Source organism: Castanea sativa, chromosome 11 (genome assembly GCF_040712315.1).
Source record: "Castanea sativa cultivar Marrone di Chiusa Pesio chromosome 11, ASM4071231v1".
Taxonomy (NCBI): domain Eukaryota; kingdom Viridiplantae; phylum Streptophyta; class Magnoliopsida; order Fagales; family Fagaceae; genus Castanea; species Castanea sativa.
Window position 1 is genome coordinate 67,621,241 of NC_134023.1, and position 19,649 is coordinate 67,640,889.

General features: G+C 34.3%; 1 protein-coding gene and 1 pseudogene across 3 annotated transcripts; one reads left to right on the forward strand and one right to left on the reverse strand.

Annotated features, from left to right (window-relative positions):
- Positions 1-3,650: 3,650 nt before the first annotated feature.
- LOC142617797 (stromal 70 kDa heat shock-related protein, chloroplastic-like) lies at positions 3,651-9,596 on the reverse strand (annotated as a pseudogene).
- Positions 9,597-12,163: 2,567 nt separating this feature from the next.
- LOC142617798 (E3 ubiquitin-protein ligase makorin-like) lies at positions 12,164-18,720 on the forward strand. Of its 3 annotated transcripts, none has more exons than XM_075790764.1 (7): positions 12,165-12,836; positions 12,936-13,103; positions 13,454-13,523; positions 16,787-16,875; positions 16,976-17,036; positions 17,498-17,584; positions 18,260-18,720. In XM_075790764.1, exons 1-5 carry the CDS (start codon positions 12,811-12,813, stop codon positions 17,010-17,012), a joined length of 390 nt encoding a protein of 129 aa, XP_075646879.1. In that variant the 5' UTR covers positions 12,165-12,810; the 3' UTR covers positions 17,013-17,036; positions 17,498-17,584; positions 18,260-18,720. The 3 variants fall into 3 exon arrangements, 2 of the variants coding, with proteins under 2 accessions (XP_075646880.1, XP_075646879.1); XR_012841044.1 differs by having other exon boundaries at positions 12,175-12,798; XM_075790765.1 differs by lacking the exons at positions 16,787-16,875; positions 16,976-17,036; positions 17,498-17,584; positions 18,260-18,720 and adding an exon at positions 15,692-16,113 and having other exon boundaries at positions 12,164-12,836.
- Positions 18,721-19,649: the final 929 nt, after the last annotated feature.

Genomic DNA, 19,649 nt, shown 5'->3' on the forward strand with positions numbered 1-19,649 from the left:
ACATTTTAAACAATTTTATACATATTTTTACACTTTTTCACCCACACAAATTTCAAAAACTACAAAAATCTCATCTCAAACTACTCTACCAAACACCCCTTAACGTTTTTCATTTCAGTTTTCTAACTTTCAGTTTTGTTATTTCAGTCTTCTAACTTTCAATTTTTGTCAATCCAGGCTTCCATTAAAAGCCAATCAGGGGCTGCCGTTAGTGCCACTTAAACGATGCCATTTTTGCCTCTCTTTTTTTTTTTTTTCGGAATTAAAAGGAAAAAAGAAAAATCTGTAAAAAAGAAAAAAAAAACATTTTAAATCTTTTTTTTAAATGATTTAAAAAACCCCCTTCCCCTAAAATCAAAACCCAAATCCCTAACGTAAATCCCAAACATTGAGAGAGGAAGAATCACCGGTTTGAGAGAGAGAGAGAGAGAGGCCGAGTCCGTTTGAGAGAGAGGCTTAGTCAGATTGAAAGTCCAAGATAGATCGAAAATACCAACCACGATCGTTACTACTCTTTTTTTCTATGCAGTGGTTCTCTGCGCACCCTTCTTATCGTGCGTCAGGACAATAGCAGAAATTGAAGCCTTAACATCTTTCAAATTCAATCTCCACGATCCACTTGGAGTGTTGAACGGCTGGGATTCGTCATCGCCATTAGCTCCCTGTGATTGGCGTGGAGTCGCGTGCTCTAGCAACTGAGTCACCGAGCTCCGATTGCCTTGCCTCGAACTCGGTGGCCGACTCAGTGACCGTCTCGTTGACCTAACCATGTTGCAGGAGCTGAGTCTATCTCGGACTCTCAATCCGACTAAGCTTCTCTCAAACGGACTCGACCTCTCTCTCTCTCTCTCAAACCGGCGATTCTTCCTCTCTCAATGTTAGGGATTTACGTTAGGGATTTGGGTTTTGATTTCAGGGGAAGGGGGTTTTCAAATAAAAAGATTTCAGGGGAAGGGGGATGTTGTCGTTCCCCTAAAAATGTTTTTTTTTTCTTTTCTTACAGAATTTTCTTTTTACAGATTTTTTTTCTTTTAATTCTAAAATAAAAAAGGCAAAAACAGCGTCGTTTAAGTGACACTAACAGCAGCCCTTGACTGGCTTTTAACGGAAGCCTAGATTAACAAAAATTGAAAGGTAGATGAATGAAATGACAAAACTGAAAGTTAGAGGACTGAAATGAAAAACATTGAAAGTTAGAGGGTCAGTTTTTCATTTTTTCCTAATAATAATAATAATAATAATTGGTCATGTTAACGGGTGCTCTTAAGGTAATGGTTAGCAATTTACTTTAAGAAAATTTTGTTTTGACACTATTTTTATGGAAAACTAGTCACAGATTCACGTGATGCGTGAAAATAAATAAATAATTTGTAATTTTAATATAATATATAATTTGTTCTCCCTAAAAATTAAACAATTGTTATTCGGTCCAATTAGGTCTACTTCAGTCCACTTTGGTCCCATTCGGTCCACTCAATCAATTTCGGTGCATTTTGGACAAATTGAGACTTAAATTAATTCTTTTGTTGATTGCCTTTTCAAGTTTAGCTCAAAAAATCTTTTTTTTTTCTTAATTTTGGGTTGAAAAGTAGCGATTTTATTATATCTAGGCTAAGCTCTTTAGTTTTGAATTAAAAAATACAAAAAAAATAAACATTAGAAATTAGAAATATGAGCCCTAAAAATGCAATAAAAATGATAAATATTCAAAAGTATTATTTGGTCCACATCGGTCCTATTCGGTCCATGTTGGTCCATTCTGCCCACGTTGGTTCTATTTGGTCCACATTGTTCTATTTGGTCTTGGTCCTATTTAGTTGACATTGGTCCTATTCTGTCCTATTTGTTCCTACTCGGTTCACATTGGTCCACTCTGACCTATTTAGTTCACTTTGGTCCTATTCAGTCCTCTTGTTCCCATTTAGTCCTATTTTGTCCATTCAGTCCACTATGTTTCATTTGGTCCATTTGTGTTCACTTTGGTCCATTTAGACCACTTCGATTCATTTGTGTTCACTTCGGTCCATTTTAACCTATTTTAGTCCATTTTTGTACACTTGCATATAGTCATAGGGAGAAGACATGTTTAGGTTGAGAGTACTAATTCTAAATCCAAATATATATATATATATATATATATATATATATATATATATAATTTGTAATATCTAAAATTTTAAGCTTAACATTTGTTATTGCTACACTTATTTTGAGCCACATTAACATAGCATTTCAGTTCACTTCAGTCATGCTAAATCTAAGTGAAAGTCTTTCTAAACATTAAGGTTATAAGTTTACAAATCTAATATTTATGGTAGTTACTCATTTATTTTAACATCATTACTTTTAAATGAATTGCATGCGGTTGATTATATATTCAAGCAAAAAATAATAAAATAAATAAACAAATATGTGTGTGCGCGCGTGTAATTGGACCGAATTGACCGTATGTACCAAATTGGATCAAATAGACCTAACTGGACTGAATTGACCAAATTACATCGAATAGATCGAAGTGAAATAAATGGATTGTATGGACCGGGTAAGACTGAACAGGACTGAATTGACCAAAGCAGACTGAATGGACCGATCTAGGCCGAATAGACCTAAGTGGACCGTATGGACCAAATTGACGTAACTGGACCGAATTGGCTAAATTGGACTGAAAAGACCTAGTTGGACCATCTCGTGAAGTGCCCAGGATCATCGACCTACAGTAACATGATGACATTTTTTGTGAAATCACGTCAAGGTGATTTGATTTGGCCTCCAAATTCCGTGTGGTCGTCCCTTTGGGTTGGAAGACACTGCAAGACTACTTTGTCGCGGGTAGATCTGCTTCTATCAGAGGATCTTTACACTACATTCCATCTAGTTGATCGACACTGACTACAGTATCATGGTGTTCATATCTTTCGAATGAACTAAGTGACCCTTTGTCACGAGAAGAGAAAAATAAATTATCTTTTCCCCCACAGACGGTGCCAAACTGATGATGCCAAAATCATCAGTTGGGTCACTCATTCAATCCGGAGCACTAGACGATCTTATAGGGCTTGCAAGATAAAGGAAAGATAGATCGAAAAAACCATCGGGTTAAAATAGATAGTTGATGCAGTCTCTGACGTAGCTTAACAAAAAATTGTAATAACCTCACGGTACTATAATTTTAGCTAACCGGTTTTCACCTTAAAAATAATTTTTTTTTTAAAAGAAGAGATTTAAAAAAAAAAAATTTGTTGAAAAATATCTTAGAAAAAAGGTTTATGTTCTCTAATGCTTTAAATCTCGCTTTAATGAAACTTTATTCTCTAGCAGCAGGGACGAACCCACGTTGGGCTGGATTGGTCCCACGCCTCCCTTTATAATTTCTTAAAATCAAATATTTCTTAGAGTGTAATGGTCCAGCCCCACCCCCCCCTAATCCCAACGGCGCCCACATCTGCTGCTTCTTAAAATAATTTTTTTGTGAAAAAATTTAAATTTTATCTTCTTAAAAATTTGATTAGTTCAAATGCTTTCAAAAAAAAAAAAAAAAGGTAAGCTAATCTATAACTTGTAACTCTATACTAAATATGAAACCTTTTAACATAAAACATTTTTAAAAATATCATATTCTACATTATTTGGTATTTTAAGTGGCTAAAAAAAAAAATACTTACATTGTAAACAATTTTTTCAAATACAAACATTGTGAGATATTGAAAAAAGGAATCCTCTTGATATTAACTAGCCATGGAAGAGACTAAACCACCTGCCAAGTTTTATGCCTTGACTAACTACGCATTGTCTAAATCACATTGATCACAATGAAGAACTGGGCTGGCAGGAGTCATGATGTACATCATAGCTAACAAAATCTCAGCCAACAAAGCCTGTACAAACTAACATAGAAAATAAACCAAGTATGCATGGTTGAGGGCAACCACAGAGTAGCAGTTTTCAACTTACATACCTGTCTAGCAAATCTGAACATAGTTCTTCAAATTTGACCCTTGTCAGGGTGGTGTCAATGTGTTTTGGGCCATCCGCAGTGGCGGTAATAAAAGGTAAACTGTAAAAACAGAAAGCTTTTCCTCAGTGATCATGCCAAAGAGGGAGATCCATTTATATAAAGAAGGCATAGAAATTGTCACATACCTTATACTGGTTTGAGTCAGAGATGACAGATCCATCTTTGCTTTCTCCGCAGTCTTTGTGAGACGTTGTAGAGCTTGCTTGCCTTTCAGAAGATCTATTCCTTCATCTCTCTTAAAGTTTTGGGCAAGCCAATCAACTATTCTCTGTTTAAAATTATAGAACACAAACGTGTAATATTAGTAATGACTAACAGACCAAAAAACAAAGAATAACAAAGCTCTATCCATTTGTCTTGTTCAAACCTTGTCAAAATCATCTCCTCCTAGACGAGTGTCACGTGATATAGAAAGTACCTCAAATACTCCATCTCCAACCTCAAGAACTGCAGATTTAAAACATAACAGACCACAACAATCATTGACTACCAATTTCCTTGTGCACCAAAAGAAAACAAGTGAAAGATCACATCTGATGAGTATTAGTGTGCTATTTTTAGAAAACTATAGTCCATATTTTCATAATTCTGGTAAAACTATCTCTTATACATGCTGTTTAATTGAATTAAAGGACCGGGATTCAATAGCAATGGTAAAAAAAAGGTAAAAGTAGTGAAAGGGCATAGTGTTCAAATGATTGTATGCTACCTAACTACTGTTGTGTTAAATCAAAAACCTTTTAAGAGATCAGATGTTTCAAAATCACAAGGTCCAAGTCACTCTTTTAATCTATAAAACTGCTTTTGGAAGATTGAATCTCAGGAATCACAAAATACATGTTCACTAAATGCTCATCTATGAAGCATGGGTGCGTTTCGAGATTTGGGTGTAGGTGCAGGAGCAGGTGCGGGACTCGCCAATTTTTGAAAAAGTAGGGTGCAGGTGCGGCGGGTGCGACGATTAAAAAATTATTAAAAATATTTTTATTTATATTTTTAATATATTGCTAAACATACTTTTTTTCACATTACATAAACATATACCAAATTTAAGAACAATAGTAAATAATAACTATAATACAACTCCATTATATAAACATTCCATGATGTTCGAAGACTCACAAAAAATCAGCTAGTGTCACAAGACTCACAAAAAATAAAATAAAAAAAATAAAAAATTCAGCTCATCACAGATTCACAACACAATCACAAATCACAATGAGTAATAATAATTATTAACTAAATAAAAAATCATCTATTAACAATTAACTAAGAGTGTGAGTGTGAGAGCTATGATACCTGACAGTGAGAGGAGACAGAGAGCAAGAGAGACGAAGTGGAGCGCTGAAAAATGAGACTAGCACAGCTGAAGAGTGAAGGTAGAGAATGGGAGAGAGCCTAGTTGAAGAGTGAAGGCAGAGAGTGGGAGAGAGGCGCAAGAAAAATGAAGATTGAAGAGGCAGAGGGCTGGGTCGGCTAAGAGCAGAAGCGGACTGAGTGAAAAACTGAAAATTGAAGAGAAATGAGAGTTTTGGCTGAGAGCTATAGGGTTTTTGTTTTTTTCCAAACGCACCGTTTGCACTTTTTTTTTTTTTTTTTTTAGAATTTTGGCCGTATCGGCCGATTTCGCCAATATCAACCGGTATTGGTGTTGCGCCCGATACGGACCGATTCTGGCCGAATCGGCCTGATTTCGTGCATGTCGGCCCGAATCGGCGCGTATCGCGCCGAAAAAATTATTTTTTTAATGTCCGACGTGGCATGGACGCGCAGGCAGCGGCGCGCGTCCCCGCGTCGGACGCGGGTGCGGCGGCCCAAACGCCGCACCCGTGCTTCCCAGATGCTCATTGACACATGTATGGATTGTCACATTACCACCTTGTGCTTGTTAATTTGTTTCATATGTATTCCTAAGAGTCTAAGACTTTCCTCGATTCCTTTTTGGCAATCTTCCCTAACATAATACCTTTATATAATACTTAAAATTACAGTTGGGGAGCAGATGCCAATGCAACAAGATAGGTAAAACCTTTTACAACACTATAAATAGAGCTTCTAAAGCTACCGAAAGAACAACATCTGAACACGAGCTATATTTCATGCAACGGTATAATCCCACAAACTAGAAAAAATGACTATGCCTTGTAAAGATTGGCCAACATTTATCTAAAGACACTAACACCAAGAAGTTCCTGTACAAGAAATCCATTTCAGAAATTTCTCCTAAAAAAAAAAAAAATGCTTGATTTCAAATTACATTAAAGGGCATAGCAAAATCAATTAAAACGTTCAAATCATTGCCCAAAAATCCCAAAATGCTATTGAGAGAAGTCCTGACTCAATTCATGAGAAAATTTGAGGCATGCTGATTATTTTTGATTGGTCCTGGTTTGTTTTTTGCAATTTGGTTGTGTCAAAAATATATATAATATGTGTGTGTGTGTGTGTAATTTGTAGAGGATGACGGAAGCTTTAATTGGTTCTTTTGCTAACAGCCAAGCTGCTAGTTGCTCTTTATCAACAATAATGGTCCGTTTGGATTAAGGGAGAGGGAGGGAGAGTACAGTAGAGCAGAGTAGATTTAACACAAAATTAGTTAGCCAACACTACTCTACTCTCCTTCTTTCCCCCTCCATCCAAACAGGCCATAAGTCCCAAAGGGGCTCATTCTATTTTTGGAAGTCCCAAGTGGTCAATGCAGTCATCAAGCTGAACTGCATTGAGGAACCCAATGTACAACACCAAAGGAGTTGTACCTAAATTTTAAGGAATAGTTTGCAGCAAAGCTGCTAGTTCTCTGTCATCTACCCTGAAGAATTCCTCTGGTTTGGCTAAAGATCTTATCATCCCCCAAAGAACAAATGAATAAAGACAGTGAATGAGAGGAAATCTGTTATTGTTAACCTATGGTCAAGCATGTAAGTTATCAACAATGCATCCATGTTATCTAATACCTAACACAGATAGGAATAGATACAAGAATAGAAGGCACACCAAAATGTTGAGGAATCACTCACACATGTAGTCATCTCATTTGTGTTATTGCATACCCCCAGCTATCAGATAGTCAAGCTGGGAAGAATTTCAAACATTAATATTTGTCAAACTCACTGAATTATAACACATTGAATGAGTGACTTGTAACTTGTAAACCTCCAATTTAACAGGCATTTGAGGCAGTGACCAGAACTAATACATAGGGGATAACCCAAAAGATTCTACTTTGCATGTGCAAATGGAACAGCCTGACTACAATCCACAGGGAAAATTCTGTACAAAATAAGTAAAAACAAACATATGAGGTCAATTAGCAGGAGAGAAGAAAAAAGTCATGAACTCTGTCTTACTCCTCTCATAAAAGGGCTACGGGTGAGATTTTTCAACTGGGTGTGCACTTAACTTACCAATAACATAATAATAATAACAATAATAACAATAATAACAACAATAAGAACAACAATAACAACAATAACAACAATAATAACAATAATAATAATAATAATAATAATAATAATAATAACAGCTACGGGTGAGATTTTTCAACTGGGTGTGCACTTAACTTACCAATAACATAATAACAATAACAACAATAACAACAATAACAACAACAACAACAACAACAATCCAATAAGAGGAGTAACAAAGCAATTGGCATACCTGAAACGTCAAAAGCACCACCTCCAAGGTCAAAAACCAGAATGGTCTCATTGTTTTTCTTCTCAAACCCATAAGCAAGCGAAGCAGCAGTAGGTTCATTGATTATTCGCAGGACGTCTAACCCTGCAATGCGACCTGCATCTTTCGTAGCTGTCCTCTGCGAATCATTGAAGTATGCTAGCACTGTGATCACTGCTTTACTCACCCCATCATTCAGAAACTTGGATGCATCCTCCACAAACTTCCTCAATACCTGTGCAGAAATCTCCTCAGCTGCAAATTGCTTGCCTATGACCGGACACTCGAGCTTCACATTGCCATTTTCCTCCCGCATGACCTTGTATGGCACCTATATTGGAATAATGGTTAAATGATTAAATTCACACTAATTTATCATAGTATCAAACAATTGATCCAAAATTACTATCTCTAATTAGTTAACTACTAGTTAAAATATTATAAAGATTAACAATTTAAGCTTTTTCAATAAGTAATAGTTTCTCATGATATGAGACATCAGATGATCCAAATTCAAATTATCTCCAACATACTAATAATTAAATGATTTTATTAAACATTGTCTATCATGATATCTGTACATGTGATAGCATACTAATGGTTATAAGAATACAACATTATCAAAATTTACCATTTAAGTGATAGTTTATTATGATTGCATAACAAGCAACATCTAATCCAAATTCAAATCCTATCTATAATCTACTAGTATTTAAATTATTAAACTTACAGTCATTTATAATAATAATATATGCTTGATTCAAAAAAAAAAAAAAACCATTCAAGATTAATCTAAAAATTGGGTTTTGATCAAACAATACCGGAACAAGTCATGGTATCCAACAAAGCAATCCTAAGCTCCTGTCTCCAAATAGCACACTAATAGTTGAAAGATCATTAAAATTCACATTATAAGCTCTAGTGAACACTAATCCAAATACAAATTCTGTCTCTAATCTACAAATTCTGCCTCCAATTTACAAATGGGCAAGTTAAAATACTAACTTTACAGTATAAACTTATAATAAAAGTGATAAATTTACCAACCTCATCAACTTCAGACATTTTCCTCCCAATAAACCTTTTTCACAGAAAAGAAAGTGTGCTCAGGATTCACCGCAGCTTGTCTCTTAGCAATTTGCCCAACAAGCTTGTCACCATTCTTAGTGTACGCCACCACAGATGGTGTCGTTCTCTGCCCCTCAGCATTAGTCACAATCGTTGGCTTCCCACCTTCCATGGCTGCCACTGCACTGTTAGTTGTTCCCAAGTCAATACCAACCACTTTCTCACACACCATCACATTGTTGTTCCCATTTCTCCTCCTCCTACTACTACAACTACAACTACTCCATTTCGTTTTTGGTTGCTGACCCAAGAACAAGTTTCTTGAGCTGGTTATGGTACACCAAGTGTTTTTCTTGGCTTATGGGAACATGAAGGATAGAAGTGGATATGGGTTGGTGTTAAAGTTGCCATTTTGGGTTTGCAATTTGCAAAGACTTCAACTTTTTGTGTTTGTGTGATAATGCAAAGAGTGTTTTGGGTTTTGTAATAACAGCGAGATATCCATGTGGGCACTTCCGGAATGCTCTGAGTTTGCTTAGTTCTGTCACTCGCTGAGACTGTGTAGAAGGTGTGGATTTTTTGGAAGGAACAATAAGGAAGCGCCTAGAAAGTCGAAAGCTTGGGACTTTGAACTATTTCTAGTATTCTCGTTTCGCATGTGTGACATGGTTCAAGGAATGGGATGAATAAAGATTAAAAAAAAAAAACTTTTTTTTAATTTTATTTATTTATTTATTTTTTTTAAGATTGAAAATAGAAAATCTCTTGGTCATTAGATCATAGTAGTAAAAGAGAACTAGAGAATGTGAAGGGTTCGTTCAACCCAACAACTTGGCTAATTTGGACTCCCTAATTGGGCCCAACCCAATATCTTGGATTTGGATTAGTGATTTTTAACCCAAGTAATCTAACCCAATCAATATTATTAATAGTTTTAAAAAATGTATTTTTTTAATTTATTAGTTTGATTTATTCTGGATTTTGGGATTTAGTTTAAGCTTTAGAGTGAAATAGTTTAATTTATTTTGGTACTTTTTTAGACTTAGTTTTGAAGAAATAGGAATATATTGGGCTCAATTGTTGTAAGTATTAATTAATTAAAAGACAAAAATTGTTGAATAAAAACCTAATTATTTTTATTAGGTCTCACAGGTGAGACTAACCCAATTCACCCAGGTTGGGTTGCTTTTAAAGGTAACATGGATTGGATTAGCTTGGACCTTGGAGATTTCAAAACTCAAATGTCCGATTGAGTTGAAAATATATACTACAAATCTAATCCAACCCGACCTACAAATTGAAAGAAATTAAGCCTTTTTATTCAAGAAATATGAGTTAATAATGTTCTTTGAGCTAAGATTTTCCAATTTCCACTAAAAACAATTCTTGAAAATTTAAGCCCATATGCAAAAGAAATTTCTTTTAATAGTTACATTCAACTTAAATATCGTATGCTAGAAAAATTGAAAGAAGTAAGAAGTAAAATATAATAAAAATAAAAATTAGAGTATGAAGAATGAACCACTGACATAATACAATTACATACCTTCTAATGGAGATATATTAATACTAATGGAGATATATTAATACTAATAATAGTATAGTATAATATAAATGGTACATTAGATTGAGAATGCATGATGATATGCAAAAAGTGAAAGGGAAATTAAAAAAATTAATATGATTCGTTCTAATTCAAACTTTGCGCATTAAAATTACCAACACGATGTTAACCCTTAACAATTAATGTATGTGGTTTTAAATAAAAACATAGCTTTGCCCCATGACTCAAAAAAGTGATGACGATATAGATTTAATAAAATTAATTTTTCACGAATTAGTATTTGCAATTTGTGAGGGGCATTTTGGGTGGCCTTTTCATCCTTTATCTAAATTGTGCGAGAAAAGCCCAAAGCCAATCTTAGGAAATAGTGAAACTTCATAGGGTTCTTTTGTGTAGATGTAGGTAACCCACATCTTGTTTTGGGGTTTTTAATTATATAATCATTTTCCATTCTCCCCAAAAAATTATTTACACAATAATACATCCATATAATTTTTTCCACGTTCAAATTTGTAGCGTGATACTTCAAAATGAAGATATGGACCATTACCATAATAAGACCATTATTACTGGTTTAACATTTTAATGCTTCATTATTGGGAGTGTGTCACGGCCTGTAACGAAATAAGTTTAGAGATTGTAACTTGTAACCCAAGCCTCTCCACTCCAACAGTAAAAGTCTACATTGTCTCTCATTGCCACTCTTTTCAAAATGATTTACATTTTATGCTTGTGTCCAATATATCAGTGTACTAGACACGTTGAAATTCAGACATGAGTTTTATTATGGACACGTGTCCAATATATCAGTGTACTGTGATCACTACTTTACTTACCTCATCATTTAGAAATTTGGATGCATCCTCCTCAAGCTTCCTTAATACCTGTGCAGAAATCTCCTCAGCTGCAAATTGCTTGCCTATGGCCGAACACTCAAGCTTCACATTGCCATTTTCATCCTACACGACCTTGTAGGACACCAATATCGGAATAATGGACACCTATATTGGCTTTTAAGCATTGTTTATATATCATAGTATCAAATAATTGATCCAAAATTCCTATCTCTAATTAGTCAACTAATAGTTAAAATATTACTAGTCTCATCACACGCGCTCCACACGTGCAATAAGACTCTTTTTTATTTTGAATTTAATGTAATTTTTCCTTTTGAATTTTTCTATTATTAGTAAGGTTACATAGAAAGGGATTTTTAAGAGATTAAAATTTAAGATTTGAAATAGAGTAAATTCCTAAGTTTAGTGCGAGCTAGTTTTTAAGAAAAAATATATCCCACTTGGGTGAGATATATTTAAAAAGAAAGTGTTAATTTTAGGAAAAAAAAGTTTCTCTGGTATTTTTTTTAATAGATTTTGCTGAATTACAATTTTAACCATATATTTTATTTTTTAAAAATAAAGATTATCTAATTAGCTTAAGGATATTTTTGAAATTTTCTGAAAGCATAATTAACTTTCTGAACTTTCTTAATATATAGAGATAATTTTTTTTTTTTTTGAGAATGAGATAAAGATTAACAATATAAGCATTTTTAACAAGTAATAGTTTCTTATGATATAAAACATCAGATGATTCAAATTCAAATTATCTCCAACATACTAATAATTAAATGATTTTATTAAACATTATTTATCATGATAGATAATGTTTAATAAAGTCATTTAATTATTAGTAAGAGGATCAGCACTGAAGCTCATGTGCTAATCGCGTGCTTCATTTAAGTACACAACATAGTTTACAGGTCTCACATGCTGAACACGCTTTGCATTATGGCGTCGTTTGTTCTTTTGTTTAGTTGTTGCCCTTTCAGGCTTTTAAAAAATCCAAAAACACACACACTCTCCTGTGTTGTTGTTATACATGATAGACTAGGGGCTAGTTCAGATATACAAGTTTGGAAATCTTAAAATTTCTTATCATTTCCACATGCCAGTGAACATGGCCTACGGCGTTCACCTTTTTGTTTCACATATTAGAATGGTCCTCCTTTTTGGTAGACTAGTATGCATCCTAGATTATTGAGATAAGTATTTTTTATTGGATCAACGTACTAAATTGGGTGGGATAGGGGTTCTATAGAAATTAATTGATTTATTTATTTTTGGGGTTACCTTTTGTGAGGAATTATTAACGGGCTTAAAGAGGAAGATCAATTCATGTAACTTTGATGTATTTTAAAATTTTTCTTAAGAAATTTTTTTTTTTTTTTTTTTTTGGGTTGAAGTTTCTGACTTTTGTTTGGTGGCAAAGAAAATTTGGGAGCTGAAATGAAGATTTTGTAATCAGGATTTTTTTTTTCTATGGGACACCTAAATTGGTTCTATGGAAATTAATTGATTTATTTAATTTTTGGGGTTAAAGATGATTGGAATTTTTATGATCTTTGATTTTTCTTGCTCCTGCAGGGTTCTCTGCAAGTTCTTTGCTCATGGGGCGTGTCTGAAAGGGGAGCATTGTGAGTTTTCACATGATTGGAAGGATCCTCCACATAACATAACTCTTTTGATCTCAGCTTGATTTCATTATATCTACCCATTAATTTTCATTTAGTAAGGTTCCCACATGTGGAAAACATTGCTTGCATCCTTTCAGACCTGAGGAAAGAGAGGAGCATTTGAAATCATGTGAGAAAAAGCAAAAGCACTTGAGGGCATGCCCAATTTGTTGTAAGTTATCATACTTTGTTATTCCAAGTGTCATTTGGTATTCTTCGAAGGAAGAGAAGCAGGACATTGTTGATAGCTACAAGGCAAAGCTCAAGTAATTTCTTAACTCTTGTTTAGACCTTCATGTTACTTGTGATCCTGTTTCTGATTTTTGATTTTCAAATTTGATTTGTGTCCCCCTTTAAATACTTCTACTAGAGTTGTAATTCGCTAACATTCTAGTAACACGGAGTCATCTACTACTACTCTCTTGTTTAGTTGAAAAAATTCTATCAGAAAGTTTTTGAGAACTTGCGACTTTCAGATATTGTTTAGTCAATTTTCCTGAAAGTGTTGGTAGTAAATTCAAGAAACTGATTAACAATTTAGATAACTAACGATTGAAGTATTGTGAACGCATATTGTTGTTCTTAGTTTTGTAATTTGTAATTGTCTTTCTTGCAGGTCCATTGATTGCAAGCACTTTGATTTTGGGAATGGAAACTGCCCATTTGGGAGTAGTTGCTTTTATAAGGTAACGTGAATGATAATAAGATAAATAGTTATTGCGATTTTCATTTTTCAAAGGTTTCTGGTTTAACTAATCTTAAGTGCAACGGTTTTACTTGTATGCTATACATATAATCAAATTTGACTCTCTTTAGTGTAATGGTTATTGTAAGCATCCTTTACTACCTGGAAATTTATTATTCTGTGTTAGTAAAGATTTATGTCTCATTGATTCTTGATCTTCAGGGATTTTGCAGTGAAGATGTGGTGGTTTTCTATATTTGTTGTATTTTGCATTTTGTTGGTTGATGATTTGTTTTTTCTTTTTGGTTTTCTTTTAATTATCTTTTGAGTTAATTGAACACAATGGTGTTTTACACAAGAATATAAGATAAGTTATGCTTTAGTTCAGATATACAAGTTTGGAAATCTGAAAATTTCTTATCATTTCTTCCCTTCTCTTCCCCTATTCTAAAGAAACATAATGACTGATATCAAAATCATACAACTTTCTTACTTTTAAGGAAATCATCTATACAATTATATACAATCCTTCTCCCATCATTCTACATTCTAGTGAACATGGCCTACGGCGTTCACCTTATTGTTTCACATATCAGAATGGTCCTCCTTTTTGGTAGATTAGTATGCATCCTAGATTATTGAGATAAGTATTTTTTATTGGATCACCTGGCTTTGGAAAACAGTACTACATCATAATCTTTAATGATGATTTGATGTATTATTGTTGTTGATGTTGTTGTCTTTAGTGTTATTATTGTTTTGGGTTGCATCTCAACAGCAAAACGAAGCCTGTTGTGATTAACTGGGCTTGCTTAGTGGTAACTGGAAGACCAGGGGATAATTTATTAACTTTTTTTCTTTTTGAAGTTACAGAAGAAACCTGCCTTGGATGGACCATAGGAGATTTAGTTATGTATTATTTATAATTTTGAAATTATATTTTACATTGATTGCTATTTTGTTTAGCACCTGGGATTTTAATGGTTTGCTACATGCTGTGTCTATTTTGTTTAAACCTGTGTCTACATATATGCAACCTAAACAGGGAGTAGGGTATTATTATGTATCTAAATGTAGCATTCTAATCATAAATTACTAATTAGTGTACACAAATAAGCTTATAAGTTATAAGCTCATGTCCTTGTTTTGTAAATTTATTAATAGTGTGGAAAGAAAAAAAGAATGTGTTAAATTACTGATTGCCCCAAAAGCTTAAGCTTAAGTTATTGGGATATGGTAAATTTTATCATTTAACCACGTACTTTTAACAACATGAATAAAATAAGACCTAGAAAAGAGAATATACCCTTTCACTTGACTATGTTGATACCATCTCTACCAACACCTTGACCACACAGATTGGAATACCACCCCTCGTCTTCACAACTTACATCTTACTCTTGTTCTTAGCACTCTGAGGAACCAATAACCTGCAACTGCCAGCACCTCAGGACGTTTTTGCCTGTAATTCAGACATCTGCATTTCATATCCCCTTCTTGCCAGATTATACCTGAAGCACCAGTGTAACCCTATGTCACTAAGGATGTTATGGTACTAGTGGTACTTTCCTGTTTGCTTTTCACTAAGGCCTCCCAAGTTTCCCTATTGAACGTGCTCCTTTCTTGCTTCGGTTTATTATTATTATTATTATTATTATTGGTTAGAAATCATAATGCTACTACCTGAACCCCTCCCTTCCCTGTACCCCAAGCACGTATCTGCTTGGGAGGTACCAATCCGCATAAGAGGTGGTTGGTTGCTACATTGTGCATTTCTAGTGTCCCATATCTGTATTCTGTGCCAGGAACTGATATAATCATCCACAAAATTACAAATTGCTTACCTCACAGAAGGCGAGCATAGCAAATTAACATTTTCTAAAACAATGTGACAATTTTGTTCTCTCGCATTCTCTCTCTTTTGTGCTTATTTTTCTGAGTCTCTGTGGTTTATTTTCTGGCTTTATCGATAAGCATAGGTGGGGCACAAATGGTCTATTTCTTTTTTTGTGGCAATTGTATTATTGATGTTCCTAGAGTTGCTGTCAGAATGGCTTCTAGTCAATGCTGTTCCAAGAATTATACACCTTTTGTTTGTAATTTACTTCCATCTAGGAGAGGGTTAGCTTTATGACTCCTTTAATGGGTAGAATGTTTGTTGTGTTCCAGCATAAGGTCAAGCCAGGCTCAAACACTTGGAGACATCACAGGCCCCCTCCATGAAGATCTGGTTTTGTGGATGACCTGTTTGATATGTTCAACTCCATAGAAGAATTAACAGCCTCCGAGACAGCTCTTGACCCCATGGAAGAATTAACATCCTTGGAGATGGCTCTTTTATTAAGGGATCTGATTCTGGATACATCTGACTCATCAAGTGATGAAGAAGATTTTTATAGCCCATGAGCTACTAGATATAGCCAGTTGTAATCATGTTGATTGTCTGTGGGGATTTTCTAAACATTGCCATGTTGGCATTTTGTCAGCCTACTACTCTTTGCATCAGCAGAAAGACTTGCTGTAGTTTTTGAACTCTATATTATGACAAGATACTATTATTTATAATTGATATCTTGGTTTCCCTGCTGGGGTTAGATTGTTTCTGCTTGGGATGATTACTGGCCTTATCCTATGTTGATGTCAATAAGCCTGGAAGTGTAGGTTCTCTGGTAGATATTTGATTGCTGGAGCACATAATAATTTTATGTTTGTCATTAATGGTGCTCAGTTTCCTTGGATACTTTGTAAGCAAAGAACTTTCTTGTAGTTTGACATGTACACCTCAATTTCCTGTTTGAAGGTCTTCCTTTTACACATTTTCTCTTTTTAGTGAGTTTATGCTCCTTACAGTTTGACATTTTAAGAAATTTGATAAACATGGCCGGTGAAGTGATTACCACTGTGGTGTATAATGTTATATTTGTTATATTTCTTTCCCATGAGTGGAAGAGGGGTTACTAAGCTTGTTGAGCTTCTTTTCAAAAACCTTCAGTAAAGGGTTCTGTGAACTTGCTTTATGAAGTGGTTTGTTTGCAAATACGGGTTGTCACAGAAGGCTCATCTTTGTGACTTGTATGTCATGTTACAAATGTACTCATTTTCTGTGCTGCATCATTTTTCTCTATATAGGTTTATGAGCCTTCTCAGCTTGAAAGTATATGCATCTGCTTTTTATTTCCCCTATTTTGGTTATGGGGGTTGCATGCAATGTAATAAGTTCAGAGCCTCATTAGGTTTTTCTGCGTGGATGTTCTCTTATTGCAGCATACATATCGAGATGGCCGTCTAGAGGAGGTAGTTCTATGTCATCTTGGGTCTGAAGATGGAGAAATTGTGATAGCTAACAATATTAGGTTTTGTCTGTACCTTTTGTTGTTATTCTACTCAGTCCATTTTTTTTTTCCCTTAAATAATTTCATATTCCCATGCTCACTGAGTTTTGGTTATTGCCAGGCTGTCAGAGTTCCTTGGTAACATGCATATAAGGTGAACAGATGCTGTTTTATAGTCTAGAGTAAGTATGAAGTTATGACTTGGATTCTGCTTTCCGTACAAGTATTTATACATTAGGACTTGACATGTGGATTAATTTTTTGATGTTCCTTAATTTTAGGAAATTTTTTATTCCAACAAGAGCTCAAACTAATAAATTAAAGTAAATTTGTATACTGTGTACCCGTGGTGCAAGGGTTTTACCTGACCTCTACTTGGAATGCATTAGCAGTCATTGACATGCTAGGTATATTGAGCAAAAAATATCAGTCTTTGACAAATAATGGCTTTGTTGGCCATCAGGAAAGTTTTCAATGATGGCATGCTCTCGTACTCACTGAATCTAAAGGATTGTCTTGATGGTTATGAAATTATAATACCACCTTAGCACTGTGGTTTTGCCAAAAAACTAGTTATCAGTTGCACCAGTTTCATCAATTGCAAAAAATCTCTTAATTGCTTGAACCTGTATTCATATTGCAGGATATCTAATGATATGGAGAAATCATGCGCCACTTCAATTGCTGAGTTCTTTTCAAATGCCAGTGTGGCACTCCAGTTGTTTTTGAGGTATGATGCAATAGAGATATTTATATACTTTTCTAAGATTTGTGTAAGTTGATGGTTGCTCAGTTGGACCCCAGAAGTGACCTTCACTGTCTCTTTGCTTTACAAATATATATTTTGGTTTCATTGCCTCTGCTTCCTAGTTGTATTTTATTCACCTTTCAATGGTGAGATGTTTGATTCTACCTGTTATGGGTGTTGGGAATTTTAGGTTTCAGTATTTTTTTGGTCCAACAAAGTGATTTAGAGGTTGGGTTTTGGTGCAATGTCAAGTGCCTTACACAAAAAGTAACAAGTTGTGGGTTTGACCTTGGTATTTGACTTGATGTTTGGTTCTTATTTCTAAGTTTAAATTGTTAACTTGGATTGGCATGAAACTATTGGGCGATTCTTACAACTCATGCCAAATGAAATATGCAATAATAGCTTATTATAGGTCATAAGCTTTTGTTAGGATTTACATTTCCCGTACAAATCAGGTTTCAAGATTCTTCTACAAATCTGTGAATCCTAGGAATTCTTTCTCCATGTCACTTCTTTTTAATTAATTTATGATTAAAAAAAACGACAGGAAAAAGTCAAGATGAAGAAATTGTTATATTTTATATTTTTTATATTTTTTTATGTAACATTTTTTAGTCACTTTCTCTGAACCCTCAATGCTATCATAAACTCCAGATTTTCTTGCTGGAGGGGACCAGAACATGGAGTGTTGGGCATGATATACTATTTATCAAGGTGCATCTTCTATCAAAGTAATAAAAATCGTCATGCATTCGATGGGTATGTTTGAGAGAGTTCTCATCAGCTGTCTATTTATGGGATAATTATTTTTAGTAATGGACGTGCAAATAGCCGTGCTGTTACCTAGCTGTATGGTTCCCTCACCAACAGTGATATATTTGGAACTGTTTATATAATTGTTTTTCTGGCTTCCATTCTTGTCAATATGGAGCTGTGATGACATGTTCTGGGCAACATTGTCTGAGGTCTTTTGTATTCTAATCTGAATTTTCCTGCTGTTTGAGGACATTGCATCTTGCGGGATGTAAATGGGGTTAAGAGCTCCCTAAAATCAATAGCGTTTACAGACACTTATATCACTTGTTATACATGAAAGATTAGCTTCCTCTCTCGTCCTCTTCCTGCTTACTAGCTCAAAAATGGCAAGAGTTTTAAAATGAACGTTTCAGTGCAAAATGTAATAAAAACTTTAGCCTTTTTAATTGTATAATTCTAGTCATGAAAAATATATGAATGGAGATTAAACTCTTAAGAGTCTTGATAAATGTATAATTTAGGCAAAAATATTCTTTTCGGCTTGAAATATAATCTAGCTAGGATTTTACATTTCAAATTTGCCCATAAAATTTATAATGTCCCTCAACAATCTGTTTTGGTTATGTTTTCCATCTGTCTGTTGAACGAAATGCATAGCTTGGGAATCAAAATAGAAACCAGACAATTTTTTTAGAAATGAAAACTTCATCTTTGTAATATGATTTTTTTTAAAACATGTAAAAGAAATTAACAAGATTTCATGAAAACACCAGATGTAGAACATTTTAACTGTGGACAGAAATAAAAGCTTTTAAATCTTAAGAATGAGAATCAAAGTAGAAAGTGAGATAATCAATTAAAACCTCCAGGTGCCATTGGTTTACAGGCTGCTTCCTTACATAGGAATCTTGAGTTGATTAGAATTGTGAAGGTGACAAGTGCATATGTAATAGTCGCAAAAGACTTGAAATGTGCTTGTTTGTGCCTTCAAAATGCTATCAATTTGTAGTTTCACAATTCGATCTTATTAGCCCAATCTATTATACATAAAAAAAAAAAACTTTAATTGGGGGCTGCTTTAAGATATTACACTTTAATTAACATTGTTTTGAAAGCTATACTATAGGCCAGATATTACAAATACAAACCTCGTGAAATATTTGAAAGTTAGAATCCTCTTGACCTTAAAATCCGACGCTGTTGTGAAACAATGTATAACTTGCTGCAATTTGCCGAAACCATTTAGGCAACATCACTCATGCATGGACTAAGAACCTGGGATCGATGT